At 47.5% G+C, this 17,765-nt stretch overlaps 1 protein-coding gene across 4 annotated transcripts in view; it reads left to right on the top strand.

Annotated features, from left to right (window-relative positions):
• The window catches only part of PLCB1 (phospholipase C beta 1), a 288,021-nt gene that overhangs the window by 232,753 nt on the left and 37,503 nt on the right, over window positions 1-17,765 (top strand). For all 4 annotated transcript variants that reach the window (XM_059467224.1, XM_059467223.1, XM_059467225.1 and 1 more), the window contains exons 27-31: window positions 2,739-2,919; window positions 4,964-5,040; window positions 5,130-5,219; window positions 6,324-6,381; window positions 7,389-7,475. In XM_059467224.1, the coding sequence (XP_059323207.1) occupies window positions 2,739-2,919; window positions 4,964-5,040; window positions 5,130-5,219; window positions 6,324-6,381; window positions 7,389-7,475 (493 nt within the window). The remainder of the gene's footprint in view (window positions 1-2,738; window positions 2,920-4,963; window positions 5,041-5,129; window positions 5,220-6,323; window positions 6,382-7,388; window positions 7,476-17,765) is intronic.

The following is a 17,765-nucleotide window of genomic DNA, read 5'->3' as shown; positions in this document are numbered from 1 at the left end:
CTTGCCCTGCAGGAACGCCCCTTCTGTGCTTTCTCTTTCCAAGCCTTGCACCACCCTGTCTCCTTCTCTGTCCTGATACAACTTTTACATTCTTTATTAACTCTTATTATCAATTTAAATGCAAAAACCTGCAATGAATTCTTACTAACCTTTCCACAATGATTGCCTTGTTCTTATGGTAGGAGTTGTATGTTAATAAAGACCAATTCCTAACTCCTGGCCAAGCATGTACACACACAGAGCCAGTCAGTGTCAGAGACTCTTGCAAATGAACTTTTCATTTCTCCCATTGGTGCATCCTTTTTGTCTTAACATCATTTATTTTTTAAAGTAACTAGATAAGCACTAAAGTCCACTTAACTTTTACATGAAATTGATGTAGGTGCAGTTCTTAAATATGATGATATTGACCAAACTTCTAAAAAAATTACTTTTTGGTAGAAGATATCAGAGAAAAAAGCTGCAAGCCTGCTCTGGCTGCCAGCCTTTTGATAGTACCTCTAAATGTGAGTGACTGGGACTCAGGCCATGGCTTGTCCCTGGCAGGAGCTTTTTCATTTCTGCCTTCCTGATGGCACAATGTCACTGGCCTTAGAAGAGCTGGGCACTCCCAATATATCTGTGTTCTGCTGGCCTGCACTGCTGCCAGTTTTCAGCTTCCAGGTTCTGTATTTGAGTGTAACAAGCTCCCTTTAATGGCTGGCTGTCAGCTCCCAGCCCAGGGATGTTTTATTTTATCTGCAGTGTTTTCCACCACCAAAGTGGGTGACAGACAGTGGCAGGCACAACAACAGCACGTTTCTGCCTTTCCTCCTATTCACATCTAAGCAGAAAATCAAGCTGGATGAATACAGTGACTCATTTGTTTTTGAGCAAGAAAGGGTTTGAGGTTTTTTGCTGTGTTTGGTCTGACTGCAAACCACTGCTGATGTCAGGCAGCAAAACCCTGCAGTCTCCTGTGGTGTCACAGATGGGGAGTTTATGTGCCCATACTGACAAGTCTGGAGGTTACATGTCAAAAAAGGCACAAATATGTTTTCAGGGATTTTCAGGCTTGCAATTACATATTATCTCAAGCAGCAGACTTCTAATAGAGCACAAGAGGATTTTTAATTTTTTTTTTAATTATTGCTGATACTATTTGCCTGTAACTGCAAAGTATAAATCACTGCTTCACAGGAGTCCCTGTATCAGATGGCCATAAAAATGTGTTGTCTCTGTCAGGAGCAATTTCTGCTTTCTTCCCTTGTCTAAAACTGAGCCAAGACTCAGTACAGCCTGAATTGTCTGCAGGAAGTTTGAAATATTTATTTATACACGTGCACAAGGGTTTTGTTGGTGTTGCTCTGAAGTTCCTTTAATGATCACATCCCATAAAAAGCAGCCAGTATTTCAGCCAGTGTTTAGAAACAGGCCTGATTCCTTTTTCCCAGAAATACAAGAGAAATGTCAGCTCTAAAATATGTGTTGTGCAATGGCATCATATGCTGACTGTAATATTCATTCACGCTGTCTTCTGGCTCTGAAATGTTTAAATTACCCTCACCCAGCACACTTAACCTCTTAGCAGAATATTCAAACACAATCAAAGCACGAGAAATAAAAGGAGGCTACCTTGGCACTGGTGTCCTCGGAGGGATGAGAGCAGGATCACATTATTCAGCAGAGGTAGCTCTGAGTGACAGCAGCTGCACACCTGAACCTGGGAGAGAGGAGAGAGGCAGAGCCAGCTCTGCACTGGAGCCTCTGCACATTTCTGAGGAGCAAACTCATTTTTCTCCCGTGTCAGCCCTCCCTGTTCAAGGTTTTGCTGTTTTGTCCATCTCCTGCGCTGCTCTGACGTTTCCCAGGCAACTGATTTAGCACCTGAGCCTGGCAGCAAACAGCAGCAGGGCAGGGACACAGCAGCATCTCGTTCCTGTCATGTGTTTGCCTTGGGTTTGCTTAGTGCTGGCCTCGGAGTGATGCTGGATTTGCTGCTTAATTTTCTCCTGGGCAGTTTGGTGTCATCTTATCTCCTTTCACAGTTACATCTGCCCTTCCTTCTGTCTTAAAGAGTAAAACAGACCCAAGCTGTTCCCCAGTGTTGCTTTTTAGCTTCCTTCCTGTGTTTTTCCCTTTGTTACTGTGTTTCTGCCTTGCTCCTGAGAGCTGCCTGTGTGAGCTCTGCTCCCCACTGGGGTGTGAGCTTTCCTTCTGGAGGCAGCAGCCCATGGAGCACTTTGCTGTGTGTGCTATGCATGGCATTTCCTGAAGGGGGGACAAAACACCAAATAAAGGGATGTTCCTGCATGTGAAGCATTTGGTAAATGCAGATGTAACGTTCGGCTTTTTAATTTATTGCTGAGTGGGTGCAGGGATGACTTTGTTTCCAAAATACTCAGCATTCACCCCTCCTGCTGGAGGCTGTGCAGCTTTGAAGTTCAGGTTCTGTCTGCAAGGGGATAAACAAGTTCCATGGGAAGTCTTGGCAGCTGCCTTTACAGCTCACTAAGTCTGGTTGCCACCACCCTGGTGGGTCAGTGGGATGAGGTTTACAAGATGCAGCCATGCCATTAAGAAATCATTAATAACTTCTTTTTAACTCACTAGGGCTAAAATCTCCCATCTCCTTGCTCTGTGTGTGGTGCTGAGGAGCTCGTCAGCAGGCAGTTTATAGAGATGTGCCTTCAGCAGGCAGATTGGGCCAAGGGGAGGCAGGGTGGTGCCAGCCTGGTGACCTGTGCTGTCCCCTGCAGGTCCGAGACCAGCAGCCCTGACCACAGCTCCTCCACCATCGAGCAGGAGCTGGCGGCCCTGGACTCGGAGATGACCCAGAAGCTGGTGGAGCTGAAGGAGAAGCAGCAGCAGCAGCTGCTCAACCTCAGGCAGGAGCAGTACTACAGCGAGAAGTACCAGAAGCGGGAGCACATCAAGCTGGTAGGTTTGTGCCCAGGGAAGCACTGGGGGCACCAGGACACGTTCTCATGGCTGGGGCTTCCTCCTGCCTGGGGTCCCTGCACAGCCCCATTCCCTGTGCTCTGCTGCAGCTCCAAGGGGCTGCTGTGTCACTCTGTCACTCCCAGCAGCTCAGAGGGCTTTGGGTGCACGGCACAAAGGCAGCAGCATTGTTCCTCCCTCTGGTTACACAACTCTCCTTTTACTGCAGCTTTTGGATGAAGTTCCTGTTTTGTTCTGCCACTTTTCCAAACCTGCAGTGCACAAGGAGGCAGGGTTAGCCAGGAAATAAATAGAAACACCGTGAAAATAGATTCAAACATTCCCCAGGACAGAGGGTTGTGCCAAAGAGTGTTGCTGTGGCAGATGAGCACTCTGAGGGGATGCAGGACACCTTCTGGATACGGTGGAGAAATATTTTGCATTCATTGGTCCAGGTCAGCTTTGTTTTTACAGCTGGAGTTTGGCTGACAACTGCAGCAGGATCATAGGCCCTCTGAGCTGAAACAGAGGAGTTGGGCAGATGGAAGCTCATGCTCATGGACATTAGGCAGAAATGAACATTTTTTTAAAGGGTGTTATGGGAGTGCAAGCTGTTTATCAGCTCCAGACAGCCCCCTCTTGCAGTTTTTTCTATTACCTGATGTTCTGCCTCCCTCCTGATGGGTGATTTGTCTGATTTGTCTCCTCTGCCCGGCAGCCACAAAGAGCAGGTAAGAGGAGTGATTTGTGATCTGTGTGTGGTACTGCTCAGCAGTGCCCTGCACGGGCTGATTTCCATGGTCACAGCACAGAGCTGGGGTGTTTGTCCCCATCCTGTGAGTCTCAGTGCTCCAGGGTGGGTGTGTGTACCCGCCCCAGGGACAGTCCCCATCCCACTGACCTCTGCTGGCTGCTTCTCAGAGATTTGGGCTTTTATAAAACAACCATTTTGGACCCACATAGTTGGGCTGATCTCGTGAGGTAACACTTTTCTCATTCTAAAATGGGGAATGGCATTTCTCAAAGCCAAGGTACATTTCTGGCATTATCCTGTTGGGTGGTGGCACAGTAAATTCATTTTTTAGCACAGAACTTTTGGGCAGCTTTCCCTCTGAGCTGTGCAGGAGTTAATATTCCAATTCAAACTTGCCTTTCAGCTGAGAGGTTCTTTCTGATGGCTTTATTTCAGTGGGGAGCCTATTGTTGGTACCCTTCTGCTTTTATCTGTGGAATGAAAAGTTGGATCAGACCGGCTGTGCCGTGTTACACACTCCTGGTTCATCTCCCTGGGAGGGTGATTTTACAAAATCAGACTTAACCTAGAAGGGTGATCAAACCCTTTTAGGGTCCCAATTCCCACTTTATTCCCTGAGCTGGCCCAGGAGCCGTGCCCACAGCTCCCCTCCTGTCAGCATGCCCAGCACAGCTGTGCCCTTTGTTTCTGCTTTGGGCACCAAGGAGAGTGAACCCACAGCAGATTTCACACAGTGACTCAGAGATTTTCCTTCTGTGACCAAAATGTAGGTTATGCTTCTCTGTGCTTGCCTTTCATACCTGCCATGTCTGGTTTTCAACATGCCCCTGACCACCCTGAAATCCAAAGCATTCCTTGTAATAATCCTCATTACAGGAGGAACATTTCAGCCCTCACAGAAAACCTGGATGTTCTGTCACACAGGAATTCAGCTGGCAATTAGCATTGTGTAAATTCAATTTGTGACCCCTCATGTTTTTTCACAGGCACTTTCATTCCTAGCAAAGGTAAAATACTTGAAATATATTTTGGTTTTATATTTAAAGTGTGTCACCTCGCTCTACAGAGGAGTAGCAGTTTCTGGGTGAGTTGGACATGCGCCATTCTGGCTGAACTGCACAAGTTAATCATGTGTTTATACTGATAATGATGTTTGGTGCCTTTTGATCGTTGGTAATTCATCTGGGAATGGTGTAACACTTTCCTGCCTCCTGCAGGCTTTTCAGGAAATTTAGCTGCCTCTATGGTGTTTAGCTGAAGATACATTTTTTATTTTTGGGATTTTTCCAGCTAATTCAGAAGCTGACAGATGTAGCAGAGGAGTGTCAGAACAACCAGCTAAAGAAACTGAAGGAAACATGTGAAAAGTAAGTGCTGTTCCCTTACCACTGATTCCTGCTCCTTGTGGGATTTGTTTGGATACTTTCTGTACTCCCCTTTATTTTTTATGCTTTAGAGAAAAGAAGGAACTGAAGAAAAAAATGGACAAGAAGAGGCAGGAGAAGATCACAGAAGCAAAGTCGAAGGATAAAAATCAAATGGAAGAGTAAGTATATCCCTGGATCTATATCACTGCACAGGATTTTTCACAGCTGGTAACCAAAGGAAGGTCTTGACCCTAAATGCAAGGCAGCCTTCAGTCAGACCTCCCCAGAGTCCTTTCCCTGACAATAATTTCATTTCCTGGGGCTGCTCCAATCTCCTGTTCACGAGCTTTACTTTAGAGCAGTTAAAAATACAAGAGGAGCGAACAGAACAAAACCAAAAAGGAAACCCTCCAGTGTTTGAGTTTTACCGTGTAACAGAGGCACAACTGTGTTTGGTTTGCTGCAGGTGAAAGGGTTTGCACAGGGTCTGGAGCCTCTCAAGAGAGAATCTGTGTTTGGTACCCCTGAGAGGAAATCACAGACACACAGAGTGAAGGATTTCAGGTAGTTTCAGAATCAGCACATGAAAAATGTCAATAAACATCCTATTAAAAAAATAAAGATGAGAATAATTTATTATGGAAATGAGGAGAAATAGTTAACATAGTTAGAGCTGTTCAGAGGGCATGGAATTCATTTTAGAAGAGAGCAGCTGGCCATTGTGGAAATGCTGCAGCAGTGAAAATCAATTGCCGGAGGAAATGATTTGCTGAGAGGTAAATGTGGCACTGGTGACAAAGGCTCAGGAACACACAGATAGCTGTTCTTTTCTCTTGCCCTTTCATTTTTTTTCCTTATTTTTCCCAAGGACTTTCCTCTGTCAGGCTTTTCCAAGAGCCCTTGAGAGAGGTGAGATGGGAACCCCATTGAAAGTCAGCTTTCCCCTGTGTGACACAGCCTGTCCTCGCTCTGGGAGCAGGGCACAGAGGTGTGAGACCTTCCTTCTGGTGGATCCCTTCTGACTCACTCTGCCTGCACTGCTGCTCATCCAAAGCTTCTGCACAACTTTGGGCAGGAGTATTACACAGACTCACCGATTTCATTGTTTTTACTTCGTGTTCTGTAGGATTTAGGCAAACCACCCAGGGTTTGGCCTGGCAGAGAGCTCAGGCAGGTAAAAGCCATTGTGTTTAGCACAGTGGGATGTGCTGCTGTGCCTGCAGTAATGCTGGAGTATTGCAGTAATGCTGGCATAATGCACTCATGCTGGAATGCTTCCCCAGGGAGAAGACGGAGATGATCCGCTCCTACATCCAGGAGGTGGTGCAGTACATCAAGAGGGTAGGTCAGCCTCTGCTGCTGCTGGGGCAGGGAATGGCACCTTGCACCTGCAAGCTTGGCTTCTGCTGCAGGTTCTGGGCTTCAGCAGGAGGGTTCTGCACCTGCTGGCTCCCAGCAGATGCAGTGTAGGCTCTGCTTCCCGTTCCAGGTAAAGGAAAGCTGGGATTCCAGTTAAAGGAAAGCTGGGATTTCAAACAGCCCTTCATTAATTGTTAGTCAGCACTTGGGGGATGGTGCTGAGGAGGGAGGAATTCAATACAATTTCATCTCTGAATATCCTGTGTGTATCTGTGGAAAATGCACCCATTTTTTTTAATGGCCTTGCTGGCTGACAAATGCAAAGATTGCATAAGGAAAGTCAATGAACATTTAATTGCAGAGTATATATTAACTTTAATTGCATTAGTACAGTTACTGAAATGTTAAAAGCATTCTGTAAGTTCTGTAAACACCAATTAAAGAATTCTATTAAGGTTGTTAGCTTTCCTGAAGCTACAGGTGGTTCACACCAGGCTGAAATAATGCCCTGCAGTGCTTTGGGCTGTAAAATCACTATGGAACGTGTGCAGCCATTGAATTCTTCTCTTAATTTCAATGCAGAGATAGTCACGTTGTAAAGTTGGCCCATTTTTGCTTAGAAGAGTCTGATTTAGGAAGCAGCCTAAAGAATTAAGTAAATTAAGTAGGTTTTGTTTCTGAGGGTGTTACTAAGTGAAGCCCAAAATTTGGAATTGAATAACATTAGAGTCTGCAGTAAGTCCTTCAGACATTTGCGATCCTGAATGTTACGTGTAAATCTGATGTTCCATGTCCACACCTGACTGTTGCACAGCTGTGCTCAGGGGTGCTCAGGCAGTGCTGTGTCATTTCTGTCATTTCAGCTTGGAATTGGTCACATTTTTGATGACAGTGTCTCAGTTCTGATGGGTGGGGTGTTTGTTGGGGGGCAGGTGGGAGAGTGAGGATGTGCAATCCATGGACAAAGATCCTCTGCTCTTTCCTGACAGCTAGAAGATGCTCAGAGCAAAAGGCAGGAGAAACTTATAGAGAAACACAAGGAGATCCGCCAGCAAATACTGGATGAAAAGCCCAAGGTAAAGAGTTTTTGAACATGTTACCGTGCTAAAATTGTCCTTCAGGAGAGAAGGAGCTCTGGCAGCAGGTAGGCTGATGTTTGAACGTGAGGGAAGCGCCAGAGGCCCCTCAGTGGCAGCAGGGTGAGGGGAGGCAGGGGCAGCCTGTGGGGCAGCCCTCCGTGCAGATGTGACGGGAGGGCTCTTTGCAGCACCCATCTGATGAGGAGCTGTCGGTGCAGACGGTGCTGTGACCAGCAGAGTGTGCCCTTCCCTCCCTGTGCCTGACTGCACAGAAGCAAAACACAGCTCCCACTGGAAGGACAGAGAGATATCTCCTTAGCATGCTGCCCCGCGTCCTGTGGCACCCCAGGAGGGATTGCTGTGGGACACCGGGAGCTTTCTTGCAGGAGTAGTGCTTCACATTCCACACGGCTTGCTGGATTGATTGCCTCTGTTGGAGTTTATGCACTGCATCCACGTGCAACATTCTGAAATGCAGGTTCTGCTCCTTGGGCCTGGGGCTCCCTCTTGCTCCAGGTGGAGCTGGGGCAGCTTTGCCACCAGCCTCAGTGGAGAGGTTCAGATGCTGCACCTGATCTCCTGTGGGAACGCCTGGCCGTGGTCAGACCCCCACACGGAGGGAGGCTTGTGCTCAGCAGGGCTCATGGCCGGGTGTAATCCTCCCAGCCCACTGTGTCACGTCTGCCCTCGTTGTTCTGCTCCTGCTCACACCCGTGTCCTTGGCTCAGCTCCATTCCCTGTCTGTGCCCACAGCCCCGGTGTTTCTGTGCCTGTGCCACAGCTGCAGCTCTGGCACTGCCAGGGGTCATCCCTGCTGCCGTGGCATCTCTGGGGAGCAGCAGAGAGCAAGGCTAAGGGCTAAGAGTTTACACAGCTTTACAATAGTTTGGGGAAACAAAAATGTTTGCATTTCCAGTTTCCTACTCATGTTTGTAAAATGGTGCTTACAAAAAGCTGGAACTTCTTGGTGTTGTGGTCATCTTGTGGGTGTAAAAAGTATCCATATCTTTATGTTTAGTGCTGTGGGGTCATGAGTTCATCAGGCTTGTGAACTGGAATTTAAACACTGGAATTTAAAATGCCAAAGAATAATAATCAGTTAGTGCTTCTAGCACTGGATCCTTGGGCACTCAATTATTCTGCTTAGCTGTGTCCTTCCTTCTTGTCTTCTTTATTTTTTATTTTTAATTTATCCATGTACTGAGGAGTAGCATAAGGCACTGGAAATTTGTCACTGAGGACTTGAGCTGAATTTGGAGAGGTGCTGGGGCAGCCACGTTTGACTCTTTGATCAGTTCCCTCTGCCCAGGGCTGGCTGTGGGCACAGTGACAGCTGCAGATCCCTGTGGGCACAGGTCAGCTCCAGATCCCTGTGCCCCTGCCCTCGCTCCTCTCAGGGCTGTGCTCACAGGGCCTGGCTCCAGGGCTTTTCCTTTCCCCACACACTGGAACAGGCACCAGGCTCAATTTATGGTGCTGGTGCCTCCTGCTTGCATGAGAGGCTTTAGGAAAACATAATTACTCATTTTATTAAGTCTCTTTTTATGCTTTGCTCCGTGTCCATATTTCACTCCCATATTTGCCTCCTCAGTGCCGGGGTGGATGATGTAAAATAGATCAAATGATTTCCCAGCTGAGCAGAGCTGCTGTGTTTGCTGCAGGCTGCAGCCTTTCTGGGGGCTGCTTTTTCAACAGCCCGGCCTCTCCTGCTTCAAACACCCACTGAAATTTATGCTGCCTGTGTTAAAAGACTTTTCTGGCAGCATCAACTCAGCCCCAAACAAAGAGTTCAATATATTAAGAGGGAAAGAATTTTCAGTATTCTCAGCAATGATTCCACTGGAGACAGATCTGCTGTCATCCCTCAGTGCTGCTGGGTTATTTATTGGTGCTCCCAGTGTGTTGTTGTGCTCTGAGTGTGCTCACAGCCCTTTCCCAGCCAGGGAGGATGCTGTGGCACCCAGTGTTGCCAGCACACTGCCACAGCCTCTCCCATCGTGGTGGCTTTTCTCTGAGTTAGCAGCTTCCTCTCCTGTGGTGTGTGCAGGGCACCAGGAGAACATCTGCCTTGGAGTGCTGGTGTGTTAGAAACTGCACAACCTGGATGCAGAGTAGCTCCCTGTCCTGGAGGCTGCTTTGGTTTGGTTTGTTTTGTTTAAAATATCACAAGGTTAGCTGAAAGTGCTTAACCCAGGGCTGATTTATAGCCCTAAGCTCTGCCTCTACCTCACATGTATCATTTCTTTCTAGTGTTTCGATGTGAGACTGTTTTGCAGCTTCTATTTGCAGGGCTATTGTATAAAAAAGAGCTTTTTTGCTCCTGTGAGAGTTGGAGATTTCCTGAACTGGTACTTTTAGGGAAAAGGCTGGAAACAGCTCCTTGTGGTGCTGCAGGAGCCAGGGCAGGATGGGCTTTGGTGAGCCCAGAGGCGGCTCTGTGTGATGGCAGTGACACAGTGACCTGTGTGTGTGATGGCAGTGTCTGTGTGACACACTGACCTGTGACCCTGCCCAGCCTGGGGGTTACAGCCACGTGTGGAACCAGGTTCTGTAGTTCCAGGTGTAGTTCCAGGTGTAGTTCCAGGTTCTGTAGTTCCAGGTTCTGTAGTTCCAGGTTCTGTAGTTCCAGGTTCTGTAGTTCCAGGTTCCCTCCTGCTGGCTTTTCCTGACAGCACCATCACCAAGCAAGGCCGTATTGTATTTTCTCTTCTCTCACTCCCTGTTTTTCCTTACATTATCTCCTGGCAGCTCTATTATCTATCACAACTTGTATTTTCTTTCTCTCCCACCCTCGTGCTCTGTCTCCTCCTCTCAGTCACTGATGCACATGGAGCTTGTCCTGTCCTTACCTTGTCCCCTGGGCTGCTCCTGCCTGCAGTGGGAGGGATGCCCAGGGTGCCCAGGGATGCCCAGCTCCGTGCCCTGCATGTGTCAGGGCAGGGAGGGATTTTGGATCCTGCATGTGGCACAGAGAGTACCCAGGATGGGCATGGCACACATGCCTCTGTCCCTGACAGCTTGTGCATCAAATTAAACACAAATGAAGTGCATTTCCTTCCCCCTGCCCCCTTGCCTCCAATTCCATTGTAATTACTGAAATCAATACACATGAGACACGACAAGGAGTTAATTATTTTTCTGGGAATCGACTCCGTTACAGTAAATAGACCCAAGCCTCCTCTAGTTGGACTCAGTGGGACTTGTGTTACCTGTGCTGGTGGGTCAGAGCCTTTACAGCCTCTGGTACCTCCAGGGCTGCAGCTCTGGTGCTTTGGGTGAAGCTCTGTGACCTCCTGGTGCAGGTGATGCTGTTGAGTGGAGCTGTTCCCTGCAGGAGGGCAAACAGCAAATGTGTCCTGAAATACCTTCCAGAAGGTGAACACCTTCTGAAACACCTTCTGAAAGATCTTCTAAAAGGTATTTCAGCAGCCCTGAGGAGCTGTGGTGAGTGTTCCAGAGTCACTTCAGCTCCCTGGGAGCTCACAGCAGCAATGCTGTGTCCACCACACTCCCCTTTCATCCCTGACACCTCTGCAGGAAGCCAGGCTGCCTTTTGGGCAAGCTGCACTTGATTCAAACGCTTCCAGATGCATTCCAGTTCAACCACAGGCAGCTCTCCAAGAATTTTGGGGCAGGAGTTTGGAGGAAAAGGTTATTTCAGTTTACTGGGATTCATGGGACTTGCCTGGCTTGGGATCGGACAGGGGAAAGTTGTCCTCCCAAAAAAATCAGTATTCAGACTCATGGCAAAAAAACCCATAAAAGTGATCTGATAGCCAGTGTCACATTTGAAAAGTTCTTCTATTTTTCCCTGTTTGGGTAAAAATTCTGTTTGTTAGTTCATTCAATTTGAACATTTTCAAAGTTTAAACAGAAATCTGTCTTCAATCTGTGGCTGCTAAGCTAAAATGACTTGTGGCATTATCTGCCAAAAAAGCAGGGGATTAAGAGGATTGAAATAATTTACTGTTTGTTTCACTGTTCAGCTCTGGGCTTTGGTGCTTGTGTACTCATCAGAGGGGAATAATAAAATGTTTGTTTACCTCATTAAGTAGGCAACAGCACGGAGAAATGAAGGGAATTTTCATAGCCTCAGTGACCAAGGAATATTTAAAAGGAATATTTAAAAGAGAAAAAAGAAACACAGAGTGAGATTTACAAATGTTCCTGTGACTTGATCTGGCATCTTCCCACTTCTGGATGGGAGCTTGTGTTTAAATTTTGACATCATTGGGACTGTTTATGATTTTGGGATCATGCTCCTGGCCCATTCCCTGCAGGATCTGGCTGTTTTCTCACAGCCAGCCCCAGGTGACAGTCAGCCCAAACTTTGAACAAAGTTGGGATTTAAATCTGCTGGGATTTAAGTGTGCTGTTGGTGCAGTTGCCCCTGGTTCAGGGTATTATTTTGGGGAATTTAGGGTGCTCCCTTTTCTGCTGTTTCTCCCAGTGGATAAATGCTGCAGAGTGCACGTTCAGCCTGGGAACTGAGCAGTAAATAATCTCACTTCACTCGTTAAAAATAAGCAGGCTGCCCTTTATCCTGTGCCAGTTTTGTACCAATAAAACCTCCCTGAGTTCCCTGAAGCGACTGACACATCCAAGGCCTGAGAGCAAAAGGGTCCAGTCCAGTACCAGGATGCTCAAAGCATCATTGTCACTTTGGGCCTTGCTGGTTTACATCTTCCTTACAAATCCACATTTTAAAGGGCAGTTTATGTTTTCCAGCAGGATAAATATTGCAGTGTGAGAAATGGGTATCACAAAAGACACATGCAGCAATATGAGGTGATATTTGTTGTGTTGACTGAATGTCTTACACATACATGCCCTTGGAAACATTCCTTTTAAATCAACAGCATCACCTTTCCAGTGTGAATATGCAAAATGCTTTTAAAATTTTTAATTGAATTCTGATATCGCTTTCTTTTAAATAAAAGTGTCACCAACTCTTTGTAGGAAGAATTTAAATGTAAAGAAATACTTTGGTGAATGGGACACATGGAGAAATATGATAAATTTAAATTGGAGTTTATTGATAGAGGGAAGGAGATATTTTTCACACATGGGTCATTCTACTAGAAGTCAGAGACAATCTTGGGTTTGCTCTGGAGTTGCAATAAAAGGGGAAATAAATTACTTGAAAGGGCAAACTTTTCAATTCTGCAGCAGTGTAAATCAGAAGGAGCATGATCAAGTTCCCAGTGTCACTGGTGATTTAAAGATATTAGGTTTCTTAAAGCTGATCTCCTTCTTAAACCTCCCTTCTGCTGTCCCAGCTTGCTCAGAGCCCCATCAGCCTGGCTCCAGAGCTGACTGCTGTGTTAACCTGGTGCTCTCTGAGGGGAAAACAACCAAAGCCACGCTAAAAAACTGAAGGAGCCAGGGAGTGCCAAGGTTTTGTGTCGGGATGTTTGGCTGAGGCTGTGCAATACTTAAACCTGCCCAGGGAGGGCTGTGCTGGGGAAATGTCTGTGACAGGGCAAGGGCTTTGGTGAATGTCAGGGAGCACCAGGGCACCACCACAGGCTGTTCTGTGCCCTTGCCCTCTGCAGGAGCTGGGCTGGCACTCCAGGAGATGCTAAATGATAGAACACACTGAATTCTGCATGGGGTGTGCACAGACAGAACACAGCTTGCAATGCATGGCAGCACACACAGACATCCCCCAAGCACACCCTGCACACACCCCTGCCTCCCAGAGCCAGCCACAGACACCCAGGGCCACAACCAGATACCCCTGGAGAGACAACCAAATACCCCTGCACAGCTGGAGAAACAACCAAATACTCCTGGTGCTGCCATCACCACAGCAACAGCAGCACAATTGTCAGCCCCTGAGTGCAGCGTGACAAATGGCAGCAGATCCAGTTTGACACAGCTAATGGAAAAGTGCTGAAAGAAATATTAATGCCTGCTATGTGAACTCATTAGAGAGATGCTTTAAAATGCATGAAATGGGGGGGGATGTGTTCTTTAATGAGCAGAGGAGTAAAATCAGTGGTCCTGCAAGGGCTGTGGTGCAGGAAGGGCTCTGTGTGTGCAGTCATTGGGCAGGAGAGGGGCAGGGTTTGTGCAGAATCCCCTGCAAAGCAGAGGCACTGATGGAAACGCTGCTGCTGGCTGCACAGGAAAGGGTAGCAGAAATAACAAAACTTGTGTTACAGCTTCAAAACTATACCTGATTTAAAGAGTGTACTGAAAGTCATGTGTAGCCTGTCTTGGGGAACGACTTTTCTTTCTAGAAACAACCAAAATCAGAAGAAATGCTGTTGTTTGGAGATGCAGTCTCTTCCCCAGGAGATTGAGAGTACTGAGCTTGGTGGGAGATGAAAGCCCTGCACATCCAGGAGGGAGAGAAAGTGGCAGGGAACATTCCAGCCCTGTTCACACATTGCTCCCAGTGCTGCCTCTGGAGTCAGTACAGAATAGCTGGGAAGGATGTTCCCTGGAAAGATTACTTTTCATTAGACATCTAAACATCTCCTGTGAGTCACTTGCACCAAATCAGCAGTTTCCAGCAGAGGAGTTGCTGCAGTTCATCATCCAGGAGCTGTGGGGGATGGCAGTCCATAGGTTGGCCTGCAGTGACTCAGTAAATTCCCATTATTCAGCCCTGGTTTGGAGGCAGGTTTGGCCCAGAGTGTGGAGTGTGACTAAGCAGCTAACTGCAGCTCTGTACCTGAGGATGATCTCTTTAGTGGAGGCCAAGGGATCTGTGAGCTCTGTGTGGCATCATTGGATGTGCCTGACAAGGGGAGGACTAATCCAGATGTGCTTTGATACAGAGCCTGGCTCTAGGATGGTCAAAGCAAAATTTAAACTTTTTAACATTATCTTTTAACATTGGAGCCCAGAATTGTAACATTGAATTTTCCATCGTGAGTGTGGTGAAAGTTCACAATTTTTGTTCTTTTTCCATTGCTCATATATGAAAGATAAAGCAGTTTTGATGTTCTTGTGATAGAAAAATCCTTCCTTTTAAACCTGCTGGGTATGGGGCAGGGAATCTGAGCTCTGGTTCATTCCATCAGCTTCCCAGCTCTCAGACTGGCCCGTGCTTTATAGAAATGAAGCCATGCACTAAAGGAAGTTATCAGGTATAATGTTACCCTGCTGATAATGGAGGGAGGCCTCTCAGCCTTTTTCATTTCTCCTTTTCTCTATATCCCCACTGTCCCCCATTTCCCCTGCTCTCCTGCTTGTCCTTCTCCACCTTCCACCAAGCTCCTTTTCTCAGCATGTGGTTCCTTTCTCCTGCTCTTTCTGTAGCCCTTATTTTCCATCTCTTGCACTCCCTGCTCTTTGCCATCACTGGCTGCTCTCACATTTCAGGGAGTGCCCACAAGTGCCTGTGGGAGTGGGGCTCCTGCAGGAGGAGCAGCATGAAGGGGAAAGGTGTTACAGAGCTGCCACGAGTGTTCTGCACGTTTGTGAGCTGGGCTGGGAACGGGGGAGGCGTTCCCAAAGCTTCCCTCGGATGGGAGAGAGCATGCACAGGGCACAGGGATGGGAGAGCATGCACAGGGCACAGGGATGGGAGAGCATGCACAGGGCACAGGGATGGGAGAGAGCATGCACAGGGCACAGGGATGGGAGAGAGGATGCACAGGGATGGGAGAGCATGCACAGGGCACAGGGATGGGAGAGAGGATGCACAGGGATGGGAGAGGATGCACAGGGATGGGAGAGCATGCACAGGGCACAGGGATGGGAGAGAGGATGCACAGGGATGGGAGAGCATGCACAGGGCACAGGGATGGGAGAGAGGATGCACAGGGATGGGAGAGCATGCACAGGGCACAGGGATGGGAGAGCATGCACAGGGCACAGGGATGGGAGAGAGGATGCACAGGGATGGGAGAGCATGCACAGGGCACAGGGATGGGAGAGAGGATGCACAGGGATGGGAGAGCATGCACAGGGCACAGGGATGGGAGAGCATGCACAGGGCACAGGGATGGGAGAGGATGCACAGGGATGAGAGAGCATGCACAGGGCACAGGGATGGGAGAGCATGCACAGGGCACAGGGATGGGAGAGAGGATGCACAGGGATGGGAGAGAGGATGCACAGGGCACAGGGATGGGAGAGAGCATGCACAGGGCACAGGGATGGGAGAGAGGATGCACAGGGATGGGAGAGAGGATGCACAGGGCACAGGGATGAGTGCAAACACTGCAGGTGCAGATCAGCCCATTGCACAGAGCCTGGGCCCTCCCCTCTGCTCTGCTTGGCTTTTGAGAGGCCAAACATACACAGAGTTTAGGGATTAGAGATTGAATTGCATTGAATGCACACCTTTTTAGCTTATATTTATACCAAAACCCTTCACCATATATTTCCCTTTCAGAACTAATCAGCCATTTACGCAGTCCTGTTCATTGTCAAAGGCATCTCCAGTAATATTCTACATTTCCTTTGATTTGTTTCACATTTCTTACAGCAAGGTGACTGCTGACAAGCAATTACATGTCACTTTTAGTGTAACAAACACTTTGATTTGTACATCAAGGAAGCCCAGATGTATAAATCACTTGGCAACAGAAGCAGCCCTCAATTAGATGAGATAAAATGAGGAAAGCTGATTTCTGTGATGCCATAACATCACCCACTTTCTTTTTCTCTTGCAAAATGTGCTCTGCAAGTTCACATTCTAGAACAGACAATGAGTGTAGGAGTGTGCAGACACCCTAAAGCAGCAGTGCTGTATCCACCAGCAGTGCTGTACAGTGCATTGATAGCCAGGGACACTGAGAATTGCATCAGATGAAAGTGCTGAACAGGCCACAGGTTTGTGATCCAACACACTGGGCAGATAAAATTCTTCTGACCTCTGAAGACTCATAAGTGGAGCAGTACTGGTACCTGTTCTAAGCTGGCCAGCATGAATGTTAATCACAGTATGAGGAAGTGGAGTGGATAGAATCCATTGTTTACATTGATGAAGAAATGTGGTTTCTATATGTCACAGTAAATATTTGGCTGTGTGTGCATAGGCACACGTGCTCACCAGCTATATTAAGAACATGCATATGCTATAATTTTAGAGATTTAGCTTGATGCATGTACATTTTGGATGCATCTGTTAAATTACAGTTATTCACAGCCTTGCAGGATGGAAAATTCACTATCACAAAATTCTGTTAGTGATTTTCAAACTGGCATGATCACCGCATTAATTACAGTGTGATTCAAACCTTTGGTTTTTACTTTCTTTCTTTTTTCCCCCCCTGTCCTTTAAAATTGCCTGCTTAATATTCTGATTCTCTTCTGGAAAGACAATAAATGGGGAAAATTCTGCCTGCCCATTGAGAGCCTTCCTTGGCTGTGAGCACAGCAAATGGCACAAGGGAAAGGGGCCTCAGGCAGCTGATGGGAGTGAAAGGTTTGGTGCAGAGAAGGCAGCACAGGGCACTGAGCATGCTTCCAGAGCTCAGGAGGGGCTGTGCAGGTTTCATGGACTCTCCTCCTTCCTCTCAGCCTGTAGTAAACACAGAGTATCTGTGCACCAGCTTCCAGCCCCAGTGGCAGGAATTCCATCATCCCTGCTTTGCTCTAAACTGACCTGCTGCTCCTTGAATTGTGTTAGGGATTTGTTAGGTTAAGCACAGGGGGCATTTTGAGGTGTTCAGATGATAGAGACTACAGAAATGCAATTGAGACACAAAATACAGGAGGAAGTCATGGAGGGCTTTGCTGAGAGTTATCTGCTAGATAGATAAATTCCCCTCTCAGCAAACTGCAGTGGCTCTTCCCTCCTGGAGAGGCTCTCTGCAGTGCTTAACAGGTAGCTGCTCTTCAGAAAGAGCCCAGACAGATTTATCTCCTCAGCCCAGAGATGACCACATCCTCAGGAGTGACAGACTGCAAAGCAGGGAGATGGATTGGCAGGGGAGAGGGCAAGTGAAGCTCAAAATGTCATCCTGCATTCATTGTGGCTGTGGCTTCCCAATTAATGCACAGAATCTCTCCTCTCCATGGAACCCTTACTCTGGAGCTGCACAACCAGTAATGAAACCCATTTTCTGTCCCTGCACTGTTTTCTGCTGTACTCTGGTACATCCTGGTAGGCAGTTCCTGCTCCTGCAGACAAGATGAACTGACTCCTTACTGCCCTCGCTGAGCAACCACTGTGTGTCCAGCATCCCTGGCTCAGCTGTGGAGGTGTGGGAGTACCTGTAGGGACTGATCACACCCTCCAGTGGCTGGAGCTCCTGGCTCTTCCTCTCATGTTTATCTTTTGCTGAAAGGCATCGTCCCAGCATTTTTACCTTGCTTACACAG

The sequence above is a fragment of the Ammospiza nelsoni genome, chromosome 3 (assembly GCF_027579445.1).
Source record: "Ammospiza nelsoni isolate bAmmNel1 chromosome 3, bAmmNel1.pri, whole genome shotgun sequence".
In the NCBI taxonomy this organism is placed as follows: domain Eukaryota; kingdom Metazoa; phylum Chordata; class Aves; order Passeriformes; family Passerellidae; genus Ammospiza; species Ammospiza nelsoni.
This window is presented reverse-complemented; position numbering and strand designations above follow the sequence as displayed.